The following is a 19,529-nucleotide window of genomic DNA, read 5'->3' as shown; positions in this document are numbered from 1 at the left end:
AAAAAAATAAATAAAAATCCTAGAAATAGGAAATTTAACTAGAATAAAAGACAAAGAGAATTGTAAGAATGACAGCAAGGGAACATTCTGGTATGATCTTTATGCAGTAGAATTCAGCATTTTCAACCACTGTGCCCCGGCACATTAGTGTGCAGTGAGATATTGTCTGGTGTGCCAAGGGGAAAATTCCAATTTCTTCTGAAACATGCATTTTCGGCTCACAAATAGAACAGGCATTAGATTCTAAAGACAGAGAGACTGAGAACTGTTGATGAAGAGATACAAGTGTCTTTCTTCGATTCCTGCCAAAATATCAGCTTTGTGTTCAGCCAAACAGGCCCAGATTTTGCACTGAGTAAATGAACAGAAATATGAACAATTATAAAATGCTTTATCATAATAAAGTAATTAAAGATAATTACTTTGTGTTTATTTGATTCCTATTTAAGATAACTACTTCATATATAGCCAATAAAGGCAAGAGTTTCATTTTTTTTAACATTTTCTAATAGTGGTGTTCCTTTCATGAAAAAAGTGTGCCTTTGCACATAAAAGTTAAAAACTCTGCAGTAGATGAAGAGAGTTATGCCAATTTAAAGGACAAATCATATCTCAGATCACAGAGCTATGTATATGTTTAAAGATATAACTGAGAAACAATAAGAAATATGAGAAGAATGAGTAAAAATACTTTCAAAAAAGTAAGTGAAAAATTATTACTGGCAATTGTAAACTTAAAATAATTGAGTAGGCTAGAAATGTAGTTTGGTGGTAAAAATTACTTTGCATTTGTTAGGCTTAACTTTGATTACTGCCACTACATATACACATACTAAAAAGTTTTTAATTTGTGGGTTTTGGGCCACACCCTGCAATCTCCAGGGGGCTATTATTGACTCTCTATATAAGAGTTACTCCTGGCAGTGCTCAGGGGGACCATTTGGGATGATGGGGTCAAACTCTGGCCACATGCAAGGCAAGCACTCTATCTACTATTCTATCTCTACAGCCAAAAAAGCATTTATTTTAAAAGGTAGGCAGAACCTGGTCCTTAAATAATATAAATATTAATGCACTTACCTCACATTGTTGCCTAACCAGATTCAATTTCTGATATTGTATATGGTCCTGGAGAAACACCAGACGTGATCTTTGAGCATAACCAGGATTAAGCCCTGAGAATTGCTGCTTGTGATAAAGAACCCACAACAATGCAGCCAATGAAAGAACATTGAAATTGTTGATAGCTAAGAATTAATCTAAAAAGGAGACATCTGATGATAAAAACAGTAACTCAAAACCCAGAAGACTGCACATTAATGGAGAAGATATAATTACAAGTGTTTAAATGGCTGCCTATTGGAAAGAGAACAGTGAAATTACGATGAAAAAAGAATAAACCTAGTATGTTTTACTATAAACCTCTCAGTACCATTTGATTTTAAACTAACACTTGATTTTCAATAAACTTTGAATAAAAGCTGCACTTCAAATGATCAGTAAGACAGGCATGTTGCAAGTCACTCCAATAATAAAACAAAACCACTAAGCTTTATGAGGAAGAAGTACATAGAAATATAGATAAACACAATGAAAATATAAACCCAAATTTTCAAATCTAGATAAAAAAGAATATACTTTATACACAATACAAATTACCTTAAGAGGAAACAAAACCTGGCCAGACCAATAACCAAAAGTAAAATGGAAAAGGACATTCAAAAGTTAGCATCAGTGAAAATATCAAACTCAATTCATTCCAGAGACAAATTATAATTAATCATGTAAAAATAGGTGAGAATATAGTTACAAATGAAAAGTTTCCTAAGTCATTTTGTGAAGATTAAGACCAAACCACAGAAGATAAATACACACTTGTTCGGGGCCGGAGAGATAGCATGGAGGTAAGGCATTTGCCTTTCATGGAGGAGGTCATGGGTTCGATTCCCGGCTCCCCATATGGTCCCCTGTGCCTGCCAGGAGCAATTTCTGAGCCTGGAGCCAGAAATAACCCCTGAGCACTGCCGGGTGTGACCCAAAAACCACAAAAAATAAATACACACTTGTTCACAGAACAGTGGCCAATTTAGATCAGAAAACTCTACAATAATGATCAGATCAAATGTATCTGTGAATTAAAATATGGGCTAGTTAAGAGTCATTTATATTTTTAAAAACATTGAGAAATAAAAAGCTGCTTAACAAAAGCACAAATATAACAGATTCAAAAATAATTTTAAAATATGAAAGAATATTAAATTTTAATTCAAGAAAGCATTTCTCACAAACTGAGAGCAAATATCATATTCAAGACAAAATCCTAGAAACACTTCAACAAATTTGTCTTCCTTGCAACTAAAGTTTTTAAAGTATTTGTTAATTATAATTTTTGAGATATTAATCATTTAATTATATAGAAGCAATCACATGTTTAGTGTAGGTGAAGGGTAAAGGTGGAGGCAAGGAATAAATCACTGGTTGAGTAAAGACTTTGAAACTAGAAGGATTGTTCAACTCGAAAGGAAGTGTAAGAAGGTTTATTGCACTTGAGATCAGCTGTTAGGCAGTTTAGAAAGAAATTAAGGATTCCCCAAACTCGGTTGACTTTATGATGGAGGTTACATGTTTTTTTATACTAGAACTTTATTAAAAGGAAAAATTTAAAGAACCAACAAAGTATCTAGATAATCAGAGGGGGAAACTATGTATTGTCGTAACTGTGAAGCAAAAGATGAAAGGGCAAGGACATTGAGGTGAAAATTCACTGCTCTTTCATTTCATTTCAACCACCATCTTTTACTCCCTTTTAAAAGGAGGTTAAAACGCCACAAAACGCAAGGTGGCGCTGCAGGCTAAAAAGAGAAAAACTACACAGGCATCCAAGGACTCTAGTCCATTGCAGTGTTAAATAAAACTGGCCAGACAAGGAAGGGATCCTTCCCTACAGGCATTGATATTCTGAGCTCCTTTTAAAGGATTCTATTGTTGCTATTTGCTTGAGGACTGGTGTTTTGGAAAATCGCTTAAACAAAGAATGGAGGCTAAAGTGGAGCATGCTGTGCAGAAAAGGCAAGTGCTATTTCTTTGTGTATTTCTGGGAGTGTCTTGGGTTGCTGCGGAACCGCTTCGCTATTTCATAGCAGAGGAAACAGAGAAAGGCACCTTTGTGGCTAACCTAGCAAAAGACTTGAGGTTGGAGACTGGGGAACTGTCAGCTCGGGGAGCTAGAATCTTTTCAGATCAGAACATACTGTTTTTAGTACTGAATCCGCAAACTAGTGATTTGGTTCTAAGTGAGAAATTAGACAGAGAGGATCTGTGTGGTCCCAAAGAGCCTTGTGTGCTGTCTTTCCAGGTGCTACTAGAAAAACCTTTTCAGATTTTCCCTGCTGAACTATGGGTCAGAGATATCAATGATCATTCGCCAGTTTTTCTAGAAAGAGAAATTTCCCTGGAAATATTAGAAAGTACCACCCCAGGATCGTCTTTTCTTCTAGAAAGTGCACAGGATTCAGATGTTGGAAGCAATAACCTGAGAAACTATACAATCAGCTCCAATGCCTATTTCCATATAAATGTTCATGATAGTGGGGATGGAACTATCTATCCTGAACTGGTCCTGGATCGAGTCCTGGACCGGGAAGAAGTGTCAGAGCTCAGTTTAATCCTCACAGCAATAGATGGCGGTTCTCCACCCAGATTTGGATCCACCCAGGTATACATACAGGTTGTGGATGTGAATGACAACGCGCCTGAATTTGAACACTCACTTTATAAAGTACAGGTGCCTGAGAATAGCCCTATTGGATCTCTAGTACTCATTGTATCAGCTAGAGATTTAGATATTGGAAGTTATGGAGAAATAATCTATGCATTTTTCTATGCCACTGAAAGAATTCTCAAAACATTTCAACTCAATCCAATATCTGGCAGCCTTTCTCTTAGAGATAAATTGGACTATGAGGCCGTGCAAACTTACAATTTAACTATCCAGGCCAAGGATGGTGGAGGACTTTCTGGGAAATGTCTTGTAGTGATTGATGTGACAGACATAAATGATAACCCTCCTGAACTACTCATGTCCTCACTGAGTAGTCCAATTGCAGAAAATTCTCCAGAAACCATTGTAGCTGTCTTTAGGATTAGAGACAGAGATTCAGGCAACAACGCTAAGATGGCTTGCTCCATCCAGGACGACCTGCCCTTCGTTCTGAAGCAATCTGTAGAGAATTACTTCACACTGGAAACCGAGAGACCACTGGACAGAGAAGAAAGATCAGAGTACAATATCACCATCACGGTGACAGACCTGGGCACCCCCAGGCTGGCAACGCAGCACACCATCAGGGTGCAGGTGTCCGACGTGAACGACAACGCCCCCGCCTTCAGCCAGCCCTCCTACACCCTGCTGGTGGGCGAGAACAACAGCCCCGCGCTGCACATCGGCAGCGTGAGCGCCACGGACGCGGACGCGGGCAGCAACGCGCAGCTGACCTACTCGCTGCTGCCGGGCCCCGAGCCTTGGCCCCCGCAGCTGCCGCTCGCCTCGCTGGTGTCCATCAACGCGGACAACGGGCAGCTGTTCGCGCTGCGCTCGCTGGACTTCGAGGCGGTGCGCGCCTTCGAGTTCTTTGTGCGCGCGCAGGACCGCGGCTCGCCCGCGCTGAGCGGCCAGGCGCGGGTGCGCGTGCAGGTGCTGGACCGCAACGACAACGCGCCCTTCGTGCTGTACCCGCTGCAGAACGCGTCGGCGGCGTGCAGCGAGCTGGTGCCCAGGGCGGCCGAGGCGGGCTACCTGGTGAGCAAGGTGGTGGCGGTGGACGGCGACGCGGGCCAGAACGCCTGGCTGTCCTTCCAGCTGCTCAAGGCCACGGAGCCCGGGCTCTTCAGCGTGTGGGCGCACAATGGCGAGGTGCGCACGGCGCGGCCGCTCAGCGAGCGCGACGCGCCCAAGCACAGGCTGCTGGTGCTGGTCAGGGACAATGGCGAGCCGCCGCTGTCGGCCAGCGTCACGCTGCACGTGCTGCTGGTGGACGGCTTCTCGCAGCCCTTCCTGCCGCTGCCCGACGCGGCGGCCGGCGCGGCGCCCGACGACCGCCTCACCGTCTACCTGGTGGTGGCCTTGGCGTGCGTGTCGTCGCTCTTCCTCTTCTCGGTGCTGGCCTTCGTGGCCGTGCGCCTGTGCCGGCGGGCCGGGCCGGCGGCGGGGGGCGGCTACCCCTACCCGGGTCTGCCCGACGGGCCCTTTCCGGGACAGCTGCTGGACGCCAGCGGCGCGGGGACCCTGTCCCACAGCTACCGGTATGAGGTGTGCCTGGCGGGGGGCGCTGGCACCAATGACTTCAAGTTCCTCAAGCCCATTCTTCCTAATATTTATCCCCAGAGCAGAGGAATGGAAGTGGAAGAATATCCTTCAGTTGGTAATGATATAGGTTTTTCTTAAAGAATGAAAAATAAATATTTGTGTTTGTGTGTATATATTCCTGTATAAAAAATCTTCCCAGAACGGCAAGTATATGGCTCACAGGACATTGTATGGTCCCTGTAAATTTACTGAGTGTGATCCCCAAAATGATTGACAATAAGTTGATTCTGAACTACTTATATAAAAGAGGCATTCACATCATTTCAATTATGTTTTTTAAAGCAATATAGCTTTATTTTCTATTTGACACATAAAATATCTGCTTTTAGTCCCAAAAGCTTCTTTAAAGGCTGGAATGCATGTCATTTTAGTCTGAAGCAATTGTACACACTGAGCAATTACATGTAAAATCTCAAATTGTGATATTTTAACTGAATTTTATTGTTTTCAAACTCTTTGCTACTTTTGTGTTGAATCTGGGTGCTGTATAGCTATGAAATTTTAGAAATAGGAATTGTAATATCTTTTAAAGCTTTAAAAATACTTGTTATTTATCAACACTATTTTATCAATGTTAGCAGTAAACTTCTAAGGGGAAGTCACTTAGTAATAAACACAGAGTTGTCTCTAGACTTATATTTAGTGAATCTGCTAATGTCACCATAAAAATGGCATGGTACCATCCTGCTAGGTTTGTCTCACTACCTTGTCTGGTTTTGGGGTCACATTCTGAGTTGCTCAGAGATTACTCCTATAATCACACTTTATGGTGCTTGGAAAGCCATATGGGATGCCAGTGGTGGTCGTGTGGAACAATTACTGTGGCTCCACTCTACCATCTTGTTGGAATGCAAATTTGTTTATTACTGACATTAGCTGTTCCTGGCAGGTTTGCAAATAAGTAATGAGAATAAGTCCTAAATAATAAGTCTATTTTTATTATTATGTTCCAGTTCAGTCTTTATTATATTTGGGAATAATTATATATATTCATGGGTAGTTTTATTTCTTATAAACCAATTACTCATTTTTCTGGATTAACTCTTCCTCTGTTATTAAAGCTATGATTAACCAGATTCATGTATGGTTTTATGCTTGTTCTTTTGATATTTGACTTTTTCTACCACAGGGCCTATTCAGAAATTTAATGTGCCTTTATAGAATTATTGTAGAAATATTGTATAATTTTTATTACTTCAGTTATTTTCTCCCTTTCTCTGATGTTACTTCTGTACAGTAATTTCTCATCTGCCTTTTAAAATATTTTCCTAGGCTGGAAAGATAATCCAAGTAGGATGCTTGCCTTGCATCCCCAGATTACTACATGATTCCTCCAAGCACAGGAGTGATTCCTGAATATTGATTGAACTAATAGAAATCCTTGAGCATTACCAAGGGTGATAACCCCCAAGTATCCACTCAAAAACAAAAGTAATTTCCCTCTTTTAATTTGGGAATTTATTTTGAAAACTTCTCGTTCATTATCAGTCAGTGCTAAAGTAAGAAAGTTTAAAAGCAATAGTTTTGGAGGCCAAAGCTTTAGCACAGCGGTAGGGTGTTTGCCTATCAGTGGACCAGTGGACTCTGGTTCGATTCTCAGCCTCCTATATGGTTCCATGAGCCTGCCAAGAGTGAAGTCTGAGAGCAGAGCCAGGAGTAACCCTTGGGCACTGCTGGGTGTGACCCAAAAATCAAAAGAGAGAGAAAGAGAATAGTTTTAAATAAGTAAAACTAAAAAAAGAATACATTGTTTTAGAAGATTCTGTAAACATTATCATAGAAGATTCTGGAGAGTTGAGAAGATTTGTTATAGTAATCTATAACTGCTTTCTCTTTTAACATTTTTTACACATAGTTATTACTTTGGAGGTGCATCCAGTACTCAGATTCTATTCCTAGGTCTGTGTTCAGGAACACTCCTGGTGGTTTTCAGGGATCTCATCTACATGCAGTGGTGGTGAAGGGACTAGAGTTGGCTATATTGCAAGACAAGAGCCTTAACCACTATACTACATTTTCAGCCTAGGTCAGTAACTTTTAAATAGAACTATTTTTGGACATTATTAAATATAGCTTACTGGCATAAGGACAAGCAAAATAAAATTAAATTTAGGATGGGTTGAGGATGCAGCAGATCATGTTCTAGCCTTACATGTGGTCAAATCAGGTTTGATGCCAGGCAACCCATATGGTCTCCCAAACCTGCACCAGTAATCTCTGAGCACCACTGGGTATGACATAAAAACCAAAATAACAACAAACAATCTAGAATAAGATGACTCAAAGGATTGAAGCTCTGGCTTTGCAGCAAGAAAACTCACAGAGATTCCCAGCTCCACATGGTCCCTGAGAACTACAGGATTTATATATTTACTAACTTGGTGATGTTTTTTGGGGGAAACCAAAACCCAAATTTTTTTGACATTTGTAAAGTTTTTATTGGGGGTATGCCCTATCTTCTGGTAGTGCTCAGGGGCTACTTGGAATGACACCAGATAAAATCTTACAGTAATCACATCAGTAATATTATCAGGTCTTAATAATAACAAAATAATATTATCTAATTATTCCAACAAACCTGTAACATGGAAAAAGGGAGGAAGGAATTTTATATAATGAAAGATATTTAGAGATTTACTAATCAAATGTAATGTTTGGTGAATATTGTATGAATCTTGATTCAAACATAAACTTTGAATAGAAATAGATACTCACTAATATTAATTTAATTTATAGATGAAATAATGACATTAGAATTTTTAGTCACTAATAGTCAATCTATTTTGGGTGAAATTTACATTACTTAACATGTAAGCATGTGTGGATGATAAATTTATGCAAAATACTACTAATTATCAGAGCCAGTATGAGTACCCAAACACTCACCATAATCTCCTCCTTTATAAGAGTAGAAAAATTTTAAGTAAATGGCATTTTAAATTGAATTTAAATAGCAAAGTGGTGTTAAGAAAAACAGGATATCCTTCCTAGATAGAAAACTACCCCTACTTTCAAGCAATATACTTCTATAGACTTCTATTATACTTCTATGAGATTATTATAATGACTAACAATTCCTAGTCATTTTCATCTATAAATTAAATTAATATTAGTGAGTATCCTGCTTTTTGCAGGAGAACCTTTGTTACTTTTCTAGTTAGATCAACAAATTCCTACAAATTCAGCTACCTGTTGGTACCAAATTACAATTGGCATGCGTGTGAGTATGTGTGTGTATGTGTAAAGTTAATTTTCCCCTACCTTCATTTCCCCAACTACGACTTGAGAAACTCAGAGCAGCACTTCCACTTTCCAAATTAGGAAACAGAGGTAGAGATTAAATAAGTAGTCCAAGATTTATAGGTGACCATTTTCATACTTCATGGCTATAAAATTCGTACTTCTGAAGAAACTTTCTGTTTCTCTAGTTATGTAGGGATTTACATTTCTCTGCATTTCTCTATCTTCTCAGCATCCTGGCACAAACTTAATTTAAATAGTTTAATGTACAATGTCCCTACTACTGTCATCTATCTTGTGTGGACCTCTCAAGTTTCTCTTGGACCACCTACACCTTACATTCCGTGACAGTAAAAACAATATTGTAATTGTACATAGTTCACTGGTGCCTGTAATCAAGAATTAGGAAAAATGCATCCCTGTTCATTATAGAAAGTGTAAGATCCTATGAGAACACATGGTGGCGCTGCAGGATAAGAAGGTAAAAACCAGTATTGCAGTTTTAGCTCCATTAACACGCAAAATTTGCCAACACAACTGGGAAGCCCACGGAAGCTTGAATATCAAAGCGTGGATCCTCTGTAAAGGGGATAGTCACTGGGACATTCTGAGGAATCCTGTGTAATAAACAGTCTCAGATACAGATGCTTTTTTAGAACAGAAGAAACTTTGAGGCTGGAGATTGCCAGCAAGAACAATGGAGGCCATACGCAGTCTCTGCAGACAAAGGCAAGTCCTTTTCTTCTTTCTTCTCTTGGGCTTTTCTTTGGCGGGCACTGAACCTAGGCGCTATTCTGTGGTGGAGGAAACTGAGGGGCGCTCCTTTGTAACCAATTTAGCGAAGGATCTAGGCTTGGGGCAGAGGGAACTTTCCAGGAGGGGGGCTAGGGTCATTTCCAAAGGAAACAAAATGCAATTGCAGCTGAATCAGGAGAACGGGGATTTGATGCTCCAAGAAAAACTGGACCGTGAGGAGCTGTGTGGCCACACAGAGCCCTGTGTTCTGCATTTCCAAGTGTTGCTAGAAAATCCCTTAGAGTTTTTTCAAGCCGAGCTACAAGTAATTGACATAAATGACCATGCACCCGAATTTCTAGACAGAGACATGGTACTAAAAATATCAGAGAGCAGTCCGATGGGAGCAACGTTTCCTCTGAAGAATGCCCAGGATATGGATGTAGGTCAAAATAATATTGAGAATTACCTAATCAGCCCCAACTCCTACTTTCGGGTCCTTACCCGACAACGTAGCGATGGTGGAAAATATCCTGAGTTGCTGATGGATAAAGAACTAGATCGGGAAGAGGAACCTGAGCTCAGGTTAATTCTCACGGCTCAGGATGGTGGTTCTCCACCCCGAACTGGGACTGCTCAGGTGTATATAGAGGTCTTGGACATCAATGATAATGCTCCTGTATTTGAGCAGTCTTTGTACAGAGTGAAGATCCCTGAAAACAGTCCTATTGGCTCCCTGATTGTCACTGTTTCTGCTACAGATATAGACTTGGGTTTCAATGGTGAGATTTCCTATTCACTTTTCCAGCCTTCAGAGGAGATCAGCAAAACTTTTGAAATTGATTATCTAAAAGGGGATATTAAATTAAAAAAACAACTTGATTATGAGACAATTAAGTCCTATGAAGTCAACATAGAAGGTAAAGATGCTGGCAGCTTTTCTGGGAAATGCACTGCTGTGATCCAAGTCACAGATGTGAATGACAATGCTCCAGAAATAACTATGTCTACGCTGACCAGTCAGATTCCAGAAAACTCGCCCGAGACAGTGATTGCAGTATTCAGTGTTTCTGATCTTGATTCGGGAGAGAATGGAAAAACAAGTTGCTCCATTCAGGATAATCAACCGTTTTTGCTGAAATCCTCCCTGGAGAACTTTTACACCCTTGTAACGGAGAGACCTCTGGACAGAGAACAGCAGGCCGAGTACAACATCACCATCACGGTGACAGACCTGGGCATCCCCAGGCTGGCAACACAGCACACCATCAGGGTGCAGGTGTCCGACGTGAACGACAACGCCCCCGCCTTCAGCCAGCCCTCCTACACCCTGCTGGTGGGCGAGAACAACAGCCCCGCGCTGCACATCGGCAGCGTGAGCGCCACGGACGCGGACGCGGGCAGCAACGCGCAGCTGACCTACTCGCTGCTGCCGGGCCCCGAGCCGCGGCCCCCGCAGCCGCCGCTCGCCTCGCTGGTGTCCATCAACGCGGACAACGGGCAGCTGTTCGCGCTGCGCTCGCTGGACTTCGAGGCGGTGCGCGCCTTCGAGTTCTTTGTGCGCGCGCAGGACCGCGGCTCGCCCGCGCTGAGCGGCCAGGCGCGGGTGCGCGTGCAGGTGCTGGACCGCAACGACAACGCGCCCTTCGTGCTGTACCCGCTGCAGAACGCGTCGGCGGCGTGCAGCGAGCTGGTGCCCAGGGCGGCCGAGGCGGGCTACCTGGTGAGCAAGGTGGTGGCGGTGGACGGCGACGCGGGCCAGAACGCCTGGCTGTCCTTCCAGCTGCTCAAGGCCACGGAGCCCGGGCTCTTCAGCGTGTGGGCGCACAATGGCGAGGTGCGCACGGCGCGGCCGCTCAGCGAGCGCGACGCGCCCAAGCACAGGCTGCTGGTGCTGGTCAGGGACAATGGCGAGCCGCCGCTGTCGGCCAGCGTCACGCTGCACGTGCTGCTGGTGGACGGCTTCTCGCAGCCCTTCCTGCCGCTGCCCGACGCGGCGGCCGGCGCGGCGCCCGACGACCGCCTCACCGTCTACCTGGTGGTGGCCTTGGCGTGCGTGTCGTCGCTCTTCCTCTTCTCGGTGCTGGCCTTCGTGGCCGTGCGCCTGTGCCGGCGGGCAGGCCATGCGGCGGGGGCCGGCTACCCCTACCCGGGTCTGCCGGACGGGCCCTTTCCGGGACAGCTATTGGACGCCAGCGGCGCGGGGACCCTGTCCCACAGCTACCGGTATGAGGTGTGCCTGGCGGGGGGCGCTGGCACCAATGACTTCAAGTTCCTTAAGCCCATTCTGCCTGATTTCCATGACTATGCCCCTGGGCGGGAAATAGAAGAAAACCCTAACTTTCAAAATGAGTTCAATATCAGTATTCAGTGATGGTAGATACCTCCTTTTTATGTTCCGTTTTTCTATTTAACGTTAGAATTCTCCTTTAGAAATTTAGAAATTTCTGGCAAGTAGTCAGAAATCTGCAGATGTCAGAAATCTACATACACTTCGATGTAAAAAGGAATAGTGATTTTTCTTAAAGGGACTTGGCTTTTCAGCTCAAGTTGGATTTCTCTCGTACAGCTCACCAATTACCTAATTGAAGATGCATGTATTTATATATTTCTCCCTTATATTAGGTCCTGTGTGGGACTAGGTTTTTTAGGTAGGTTATATTGGAGACATCAAAAAACTTTTCATATATATTAATGGTAGTTTTTCTTTATGCCACATGCTATAGGTGCAGTTTGGAATCCGGGAAGAGAATAATGAGTAATATTCATGTAAATGTATTATAAATACACAATTTTTTAGTTTTGCTGGCAACTATTTTGATTTTTTGAATTACACTGTGTTGCTTAAAATTGTTCTCAAGTAATATCCTTGTTTTGAATAATGGCATTTTTTCCCTCCACTGTTAAACAAGAATGGTACTAATCACTGTTTCTCAGAATGCTGAAGTCATCAGTTGTTATTTTTCTTGACTAGGTTAGGAATGTATCAGGGAAAATAGCCAGAAATTAAATATATGTTATTTTATATGTGTTATACAATACTTATTGTATTTTATTGCAGAAATTATTTTTGGTTTTCAAACCATTGACTATGTTATGGTAGTAATACACAAACACTGGTGTTTATCACAGAGAGAAGAAATGTGTAAGTGAACTGTCTGGCTCTTACTCTACTTGGTTCTCAGATACTTAGCTTCAATACTTTTCTTTTAAATCTTATATTGATTGTACTTTCTTTCATTAATGTTTTAATGTTATTTTGAACAATTTTACAGTGCTTTCCATTAAGTTCCATTGGATTGAAAAGGGGCAGATATCTGTGCTAGGTTTATACACTGAGAAAATAGCTTAGCTGTGATATTGGCATTTTTCATTTGAGAATATTAAACTAGTACACTTAGGTGGTGAAATATAGTAAGTACAGTAAGTAGAGAGTGCTTGCCTTGTATGGAGCCTACCCAGATTTTATTTCCAGTATCCTATATAGCTCTGCCAAGAGTGTAGGGCAGATGTAAGCTGGAAATATGCAGGGTATGGCCCCAAAACAAAGAAAAAATAGTACAGACAGTAACTATTGTGTGTACATTGTTATTTTCCTTTTTGTGATTATTTCAATTTTAAGTTTTTTAATATCTTTAAACACCTTGATTACAAATATGATTGTGGTTGGGTTTCGGTCATGTAAATAACACCCCCTCTACCAGTGCGATATTCCCACCAATGTCCTGTATCTCCCTCCTCCCCATCCCACCCCCACCTGTACTCTAGACAGGCTTTCTACTTCCCTCATTCATTCATACATTGTTATTTTCTTGAGTGACTGAACCTAAATCTCATCTACAGTATTAACATGCTCCCTAAACAGATAATATTTTCCTACCATTCCTGTAAGCTTGCAGGGGACATTAGATAAGTTTTAAATCAATTAAATTACACACAAATGTTGTAAGAAACGTAAGAAATCTCTGTAAAGTAAACTAATTTAGAAAGTTCTCTCCTTTCCTCCAATTTTCTTTCCTTTTTTTTTTTTTTTTTGGTCACACCCATCAGCGCTCAGGAGTTACTCCTGGTTTTAGGATCAGAAATGGCTCCTGACAGGCTCGGGGGATCATATGGGGTGCTGAGATTTGAACTACTGTCCTTCTGCATGCAAGGCAAATGCCCTACCTCCCATCTCGCTGGCTCCACCTCCAATTTTCTAAATGCTCCTAGTTATGCTTGGAATATATCAGCCATATCTTAGAAAACTACTAATATTGTACCATAACATTTAGGTTGAAAAAGCTGATGATGATAGGCAGCATAGAGTTCGAAGCTCCTTTTTCATCAAATATAATGCAACTTCTGTTTTACTTATGCTGTTATATTTTTCTATCACACTGTAATTCAAGCCTAATATTTTACTAGTAAATATCTAAAAATTTAAATGCTATGTTATATAGCCAAATGGACAGTTATTAAATATATATCCTGCTCTAACATTTTGAAGTTTATATCTTAATTTTAAATTTAGTAGAATATTTTTATTTGGGGGGGGGTTTCAGGCCACACCTGTTTGATGCTCAGGGGTTACTCCTGGCTAAGCGCTCAGAAATTGCCCCTGGCTTGGGGGGACCATATGGGACACCAGGGAATCAAACCGCAGTCGCGATCTTTCCTTGGCTAGCGCTTGTAAGGCAGACACCTTACCTCTAGCGCCACCTCGCCGGCCCCTTAGTAGAATATTCTGCACAGTCTGCATTGCATTCATCACATTTTCATATCATAATCCTTTTCTCAACTGTTAAGAAAATTGGTATGTATCCTCTCTTTTACATGAGTAAAGGAAAACTTTGAAAGTTTAATGTGCTTATAATTTAATTCTGATTAAAAATAAAGTAAAAAAAATATATATATACATATATATACAATGTCTGCTTGAATTGAATGTCCCAGTTCTTTTTTAAATTTTTTTCTTTATTTAAACATCTTGATTACATAAATGATTGTGATTAGGTTTCAGTCATGTAATGAACACTCCCTTCACCAGTGCAACATTCCCACCACCAATGTCACAAATCTCCCTCCATCCCACCCCACCCCCACCTGTACTACAGACAGGCTTTCCTGTTCCCTCATTCATTCACATGATTATGGTAGCTGTACTCACCACTCTTTGTGGTGAGCTTCATGAAGTAAGCTGGTGTTCCAGCCCTCCTCTCATTGTCTCTGAAGATTGTTACAAAAAATGACTTTTATTTTTCTTAAAACCCATAGATGAGTGAGACTATTCTGCATCTCTTTCTCTCCCTCTAACTTATTTCACTCAGCATGATAGATTCCATGTGCATCCATGTATAGGAAAATTTCATGACTTCCTCTCTCCTGACAGCTGCATAATATTCCATTGTGTATCTGTACCATAGTTTCTTTAGCCATTCGTCTGTTGAAGGGCATCTTGGTTGTTTCCAGAGCCTGGCTATTGTGAATAGTGCTGCAATAAATATAGGGGTGAGGAAGGGGTTTTTGTATTGTGTATATCCCTAGGGTAAATCCCTAGGAGTGGAATGGCTGGGTCGAATGGGAGCTCAATTTCCAGATTTTGGAGGAATCTCCATATCGCTTTTCATAGAGGTTGGACTAGATGGCATTCCCACCAGCAGTGGATAAGAGTTCCTTTCTCTCCACATCCCCGCCAGCACTGATTGTTCTCATTCTTTGTGATCTGCGCCAATCTCTGTGGTGTGAGGTGTGGTATCTCATTGTTGTTTTGATTTACATCTCCCTGATGATTAGTGACGAGGAGCATTTTTTCATGTGCCTTTGGCCATTTGTATTTCTTTTTTTTTATCAAAGTGTCTGTTCATTTCTTCTCCCCATTTTTTTATGGGATTAGATTTTTTTTCTTGTAAATTTCTGTCAGTGCCCTGTATATTTTGGATATTAGCCCCTTATCTGAGGGGTGTGAATAGTTTCTCCCACTCGGTGAGTGACTTTTGTATCCTGGGCACTATTTCTTTTGAGGTGCAGAAGCTTCTCAGTTTAATGTATTCCCATCTGTTGATCTCTGCTTCCATTTGTTTGGAAAGTGCAGTATCCCCCTTGAAGATGCCTTTAGTCTCAATGTCATGGAGTGTTTTACCAACGTGTTGTTCTATATACATTATGGTATCAGGGCTGATATCAAGGTCTTTAATCCATTTGGATTTTACCTTCATACATGATGTTAACTGGGGGTCTATGTTCGCTTTTTTGCAAGTAGATAACCAGTTCTGCCAGCACCACTTGTTGAAAAGATTTTCCCTTCTCCACTTAGAATTTCTTGCTCCTTTGTCAAAAATTAGGTAATTGTATGTCTGGGGAACGTTCTCTGAGAACTCAAGCCTATTCCACTGATCTGAGGGTCTGTCTTTATTCCAATACCATGCTGTTTTGATAACTATTGCTTTGTAGTACAGTTTAAAGTTGGGGAAAGTAGTGCCTCCCATTTTCCTTTTCCCTAGGAGTGCTTTAGCTATTCGAGGGTGTTTATTGTTCCAGATGAACTTCATAAGTGTTTGATCCACTTCTTTCAAGAATGTCATGGGTATTTTTAAAGGGATCGCATTAAATCTGTATAATGCTTTGGGGAGTATTGCCATTTTAATGATGTTAATCCTGCCAATCCATGAGCACGGTATGTGTTTCCATTTCCATGTGTCCTCTCTTATTTCTTGGAGCAGGGCTTTATAGTTTTCTTTGTATATGTCCTTCACATCTTTGGTCAAGTTGACTTCAAGTTTCTGAGCTGTTGTTTATCCATGAAGCTATGTATTCTTCCTTCAAACCTGAACATGAGTCGGGCTGGGTGCAGTATTCTCGGTGAGGCATTCATTTCATTCAGTCTTGTCACAATACCCCATCACTGTCTTCTGGCCTTGAGAGTTTCTTGTGACATGTCTGCTGTAAGTCTTAGGGATGCTCCTTTGAATGTAATTCCTCTTTTTGATCTTGCTGCTTTCAGTATTCTATCTTTATCTGTGGGATTTGTCATTGTAACGAGGATGTGTTTTGGGGTGTTTTTCTTTGGGTCTCTTTTAGCTGGTACTCTTCGGACATGCAGTAACTCTGGGAGTATCTCTTTGATGATGTCTTTGACAGTTGATTTTTTCTGGAGATCTCCTTCCTAGGATTCTGGGACTCCATTGATTCTTATGTTGTTTCTGTTGAGTTTATCAAAGACTTCTATTTCCATCTGTTTGCATTCCTTGAGTACTTTTTCCATTGCCTGTTCATTTGTCTTAAGGTTCTTTTCCAATTTCTTCTGTTGTGTTGAGTTTTTCTGCATCACGTCTTCCAGTACTCCGATTCTCTCCTCAGCTGCTGATACCCTATTGGCGAGGCTATCCATTGAGGTTTTCAGTTGAGCAACCGTGTTTTTCAGATCTGTTATTTCAGTTTGAAGTTTTCTGATTTCTGTCTTTGTGTTCTGTTCAGATCAATCTATGCTTTTTTTGAGTTCTATGAACATCTTCCATATTTCTATTCTAAACTCCTTATCTAATCAGGTGGTTGGAATTTATTAGGTCATCTGAGCTTTCATCTTCATTCTCTGTGGATGGTGTTTGCCTGCAAGGTTTCCCCATTGTCACGCTTGTAAGTGTGGTTTTTCCTGCGTGTTGTAGTGGGGTTCATTGATTAGAAAGAGTGTGTGGCTGCGAAGGAAGCGAAGTGGTGGAGCTCTTCTGCTGCCTCTAGTTGACAGTCCTCAGAGTGAACAAAGGCACAGCAGGGCAGAGCCTCTACAGGCCAGAGACCTCAGCTTATTGGACAGCGACCCCTGCAGCCAGAATGTACTTACTTGGCAGCTTCAAAATGCAGTTTTTTGGGGGTGCACTCCCTAGGCCTCTGAGGAAATCTTCAGGGATTCAGAAACACAGGTGCAGAAGAAATTTCCCTTGAAGTCCTCAGAGTCTAATGTCCCAGTTCTTAAAACCTCTATTACAATGTTTATCAGAGCTTGTCTTGAGGGGAGGGAACACACTATATTTGCCTGAAGGACTATGTGGTAAAGGGGACTGAATCAAGTTTAACCACATACAAGGTATATGCCTTAATGCTATTGAACTAAGGCAGTGAGATCCATCTATTCCACAAACTGAATAGACTTCTGTGTAAAAATGTAATTTTAGTTGATATCTTCTATGTGTTTCTATAACAATATCCACCCTGCTCAGGATAAAATAAACACAATAGCTTTACAAAAAGTCTGACCTAAGTATTCTGTAATCAGACACTATAATCAGTTTTCAAGAGAAAATTAGCTTGACATGGATCTTACAGAGATAAAAATCAAGGTGTCAGCAGGGATGCATTTCTTTTTGGTATTTATAAAGAAAGACATTTTTTTCAAGTTTTTAGATGTTTCTTACATTATTTGACTCAAGGATAATTCATTTTAAGCCAAAAACATGTAAATTTCAATTATCCTTCCATACTCACACTTCCATCATAACAAGGATAATATGTACTTTATAGAGTTCTATATTTAATAATATTTGTGAAATGTTATTTTCACATAATTAATATCTCTACAGAATTAGGGATTGGAACCTGAGCATCATTGGTGGATGGCAGTTACTCTGCCTACCATAAATTGACAGTTTAATTCAGTTTAGAAGTGTCACTGATGGCCAAAAATTGCACATTAAGTTCTGATATATAAGGAAAATAAGTCATCTTGATCAACTTAACACTAGAAAATGTAAGTTACAATGTCTAAAAATAATAAACAAGTATACTGAATTGATAAAAATCTAAAGCATTTACAATAATTCAAATTCAATTTCAAATGGAAAACCAAAAAAAGAAATCTAGAAGTCTGATAAGGTATTTGTATCTAGAATATGTAAAAGAACATTGAAAGGACAACTTAATTTAAAAATGGACAAAGATTAAGACAGACATTTCTTCAACAAATATAAGTAAATGTTCAGTAAATGCATGAAAATATATTAAATGTCAATACTCAATAAATAAATACAAATCAAAATCAGATAAGAAACCATTTTACATGATCAAGGATGGCAAGAATTAAAGTCAGTAATTAATGAAAAGGTATAGAGCATTGACGCTCCTGGTGGGGATGGATAAAGGTGCCACCATTGTGGACAATCAATTTGATCATTCATCAATTTAATAAAAAGAAACGATGTGAAATAGGCTTTCTACTCCTAGAGAAAAGAAAATGCTCATTCAGGAAATGCTTATAGTAGTATTATTCATAATAGTCAAGAGACTTAAATAACCTGAACCTATTATCAAAAAGAAGCATGTGTATACTGTAATATTATTTAACCATATAAAGGAATGATACAACTGAGTGAATCTTGAGAAGAAACTAAGTGAAAGAAGTGAGTGAAGAAGTCAACATATTATTCCACTCATATTATTCCACTCAGCTCCAAAATAGAGATAAAATTCTAATCGCAGGTGATTTTGCCTAAAGGACAGTAAGATGAAGGGATAGAAATGTAGAACTTAATGATACAAATATTCTAAAATTGCCTATGGCCATAGATTAGTGGCTCTCAATGTACTAAGAAACTCTGAAAGTATGTACTTGAAATGGGTGAACATTTCCCAAATGATTTCATTAAAATGGTTTTAAGAGAGAATTAAACAGTATACTCAATGTCATAATTTTTAGGGGGAGGAAAGAAAAAAATCCAAAAGTTTGTCATCTGCCTATATGGGAAAATATTTTTTAATAATTTGAAAATAATAAAAACATGAGCTTAGTTTGGATATTTGAAATTATAATTTAATAATAATTATAATTTAATAATGTATTGGATGAATATTCTTTATTGGTCAATGTGGAATTGAACACAGGTATTCCACATTGCAAGGGATGAAATTTACCACTGAACCTGTCCCCAAACACTCCATTTAGAAATGCTATCGGTGGCAATTTTGCAGTATCTACTCATTTGTAATTCTATGGTAAATACATAAAAAATTTTTTTGTGACACTTTCCTCACATTAATTAGGAGTCATTTTGCACCAAAATATATATTCCTTTTAGCTTAAAATATTTCTTTATATAATAATTAACCCCAAGAGATATAGTCAATAACATAATTAAGTTTGCTTCTTAGTATAGTATGTATTGTATCTTCCCTTGCCACAACAAAGCTCTATGTGAATTCACAAAACACAGAAACATAG

At 40.1% G+C, this 19,529-nt stretch overlaps 2 protein-coding genes across 4 annotated transcripts in view; both read left to right on the top strand.

Moving 5' to 3' along the window:
* LOC126027856 (protocadherin beta-6-like) overlaps nt 1–5,945 on the top strand; it is a 78,532-nt gene extending 72,587 nt beyond the window's left edge. Inside the window, exon 2 of one of the 3 annotated variants that reach the window (XM_049786891.1) lies at nt 2,976–5,945. In XM_049786891.1, coding sequence (XP_049642848.1) covers nt 3,035–5,443 — 2,409 coding nt within the window. In that variant the 5' untranslated portion in view covers nt 2,976–3,034 and the 3' untranslated portion in view covers nt 5,444–5,945. The remainder of the gene's footprint in view (nt 1–2,975) is intronic. The other 2 variants (XM_049786892.1, XM_049786893.1) reach the window with 2 other exon arrangements.
* Nucleotides 5,946–9,302: 3,357 nt separating this feature from the next.
* Nucleotides 9,303–11,714, top strand: LOC126027853 (protocadherin beta-8-like). Its single transcript, XM_049786889.1, has one exon. It carries the CDS (start codon nt 9,303–9,305, stop codon nt 11,712–11,714), a length of 2,412 nt encoding a protein of 803 aa, XP_049642846.1.
* The last annotated feature ends 7,815 nt before the right edge of the window (nt 11,715–19,529 follow it).

Source organism: Suncus etruscus, chromosome 14 (genome assembly GCF_024139225.1).
Source record: "Suncus etruscus isolate mSunEtr1 chromosome 14, mSunEtr1.pri.cur, whole genome shotgun sequence".
Classification (NCBI taxonomy): domain Eukaryota; kingdom Metazoa; phylum Chordata; class Mammalia; order Eulipotyphla; family Soricidae; genus Suncus; species Suncus etruscus.
Note: the sequence above shows the minus strand (reverse complement) of the source record. Positions and strands in the feature narration are given on the sequence as shown.

Coding starts and splice junctions, on each gene's coding strand:
- LOC126027853 (XM_049786889.1), top strand. CDS start 9,303: ATGGAGGCCATACGCAGTCTCTGCAGACAAAGGCAAGTCCTTTTCTTC.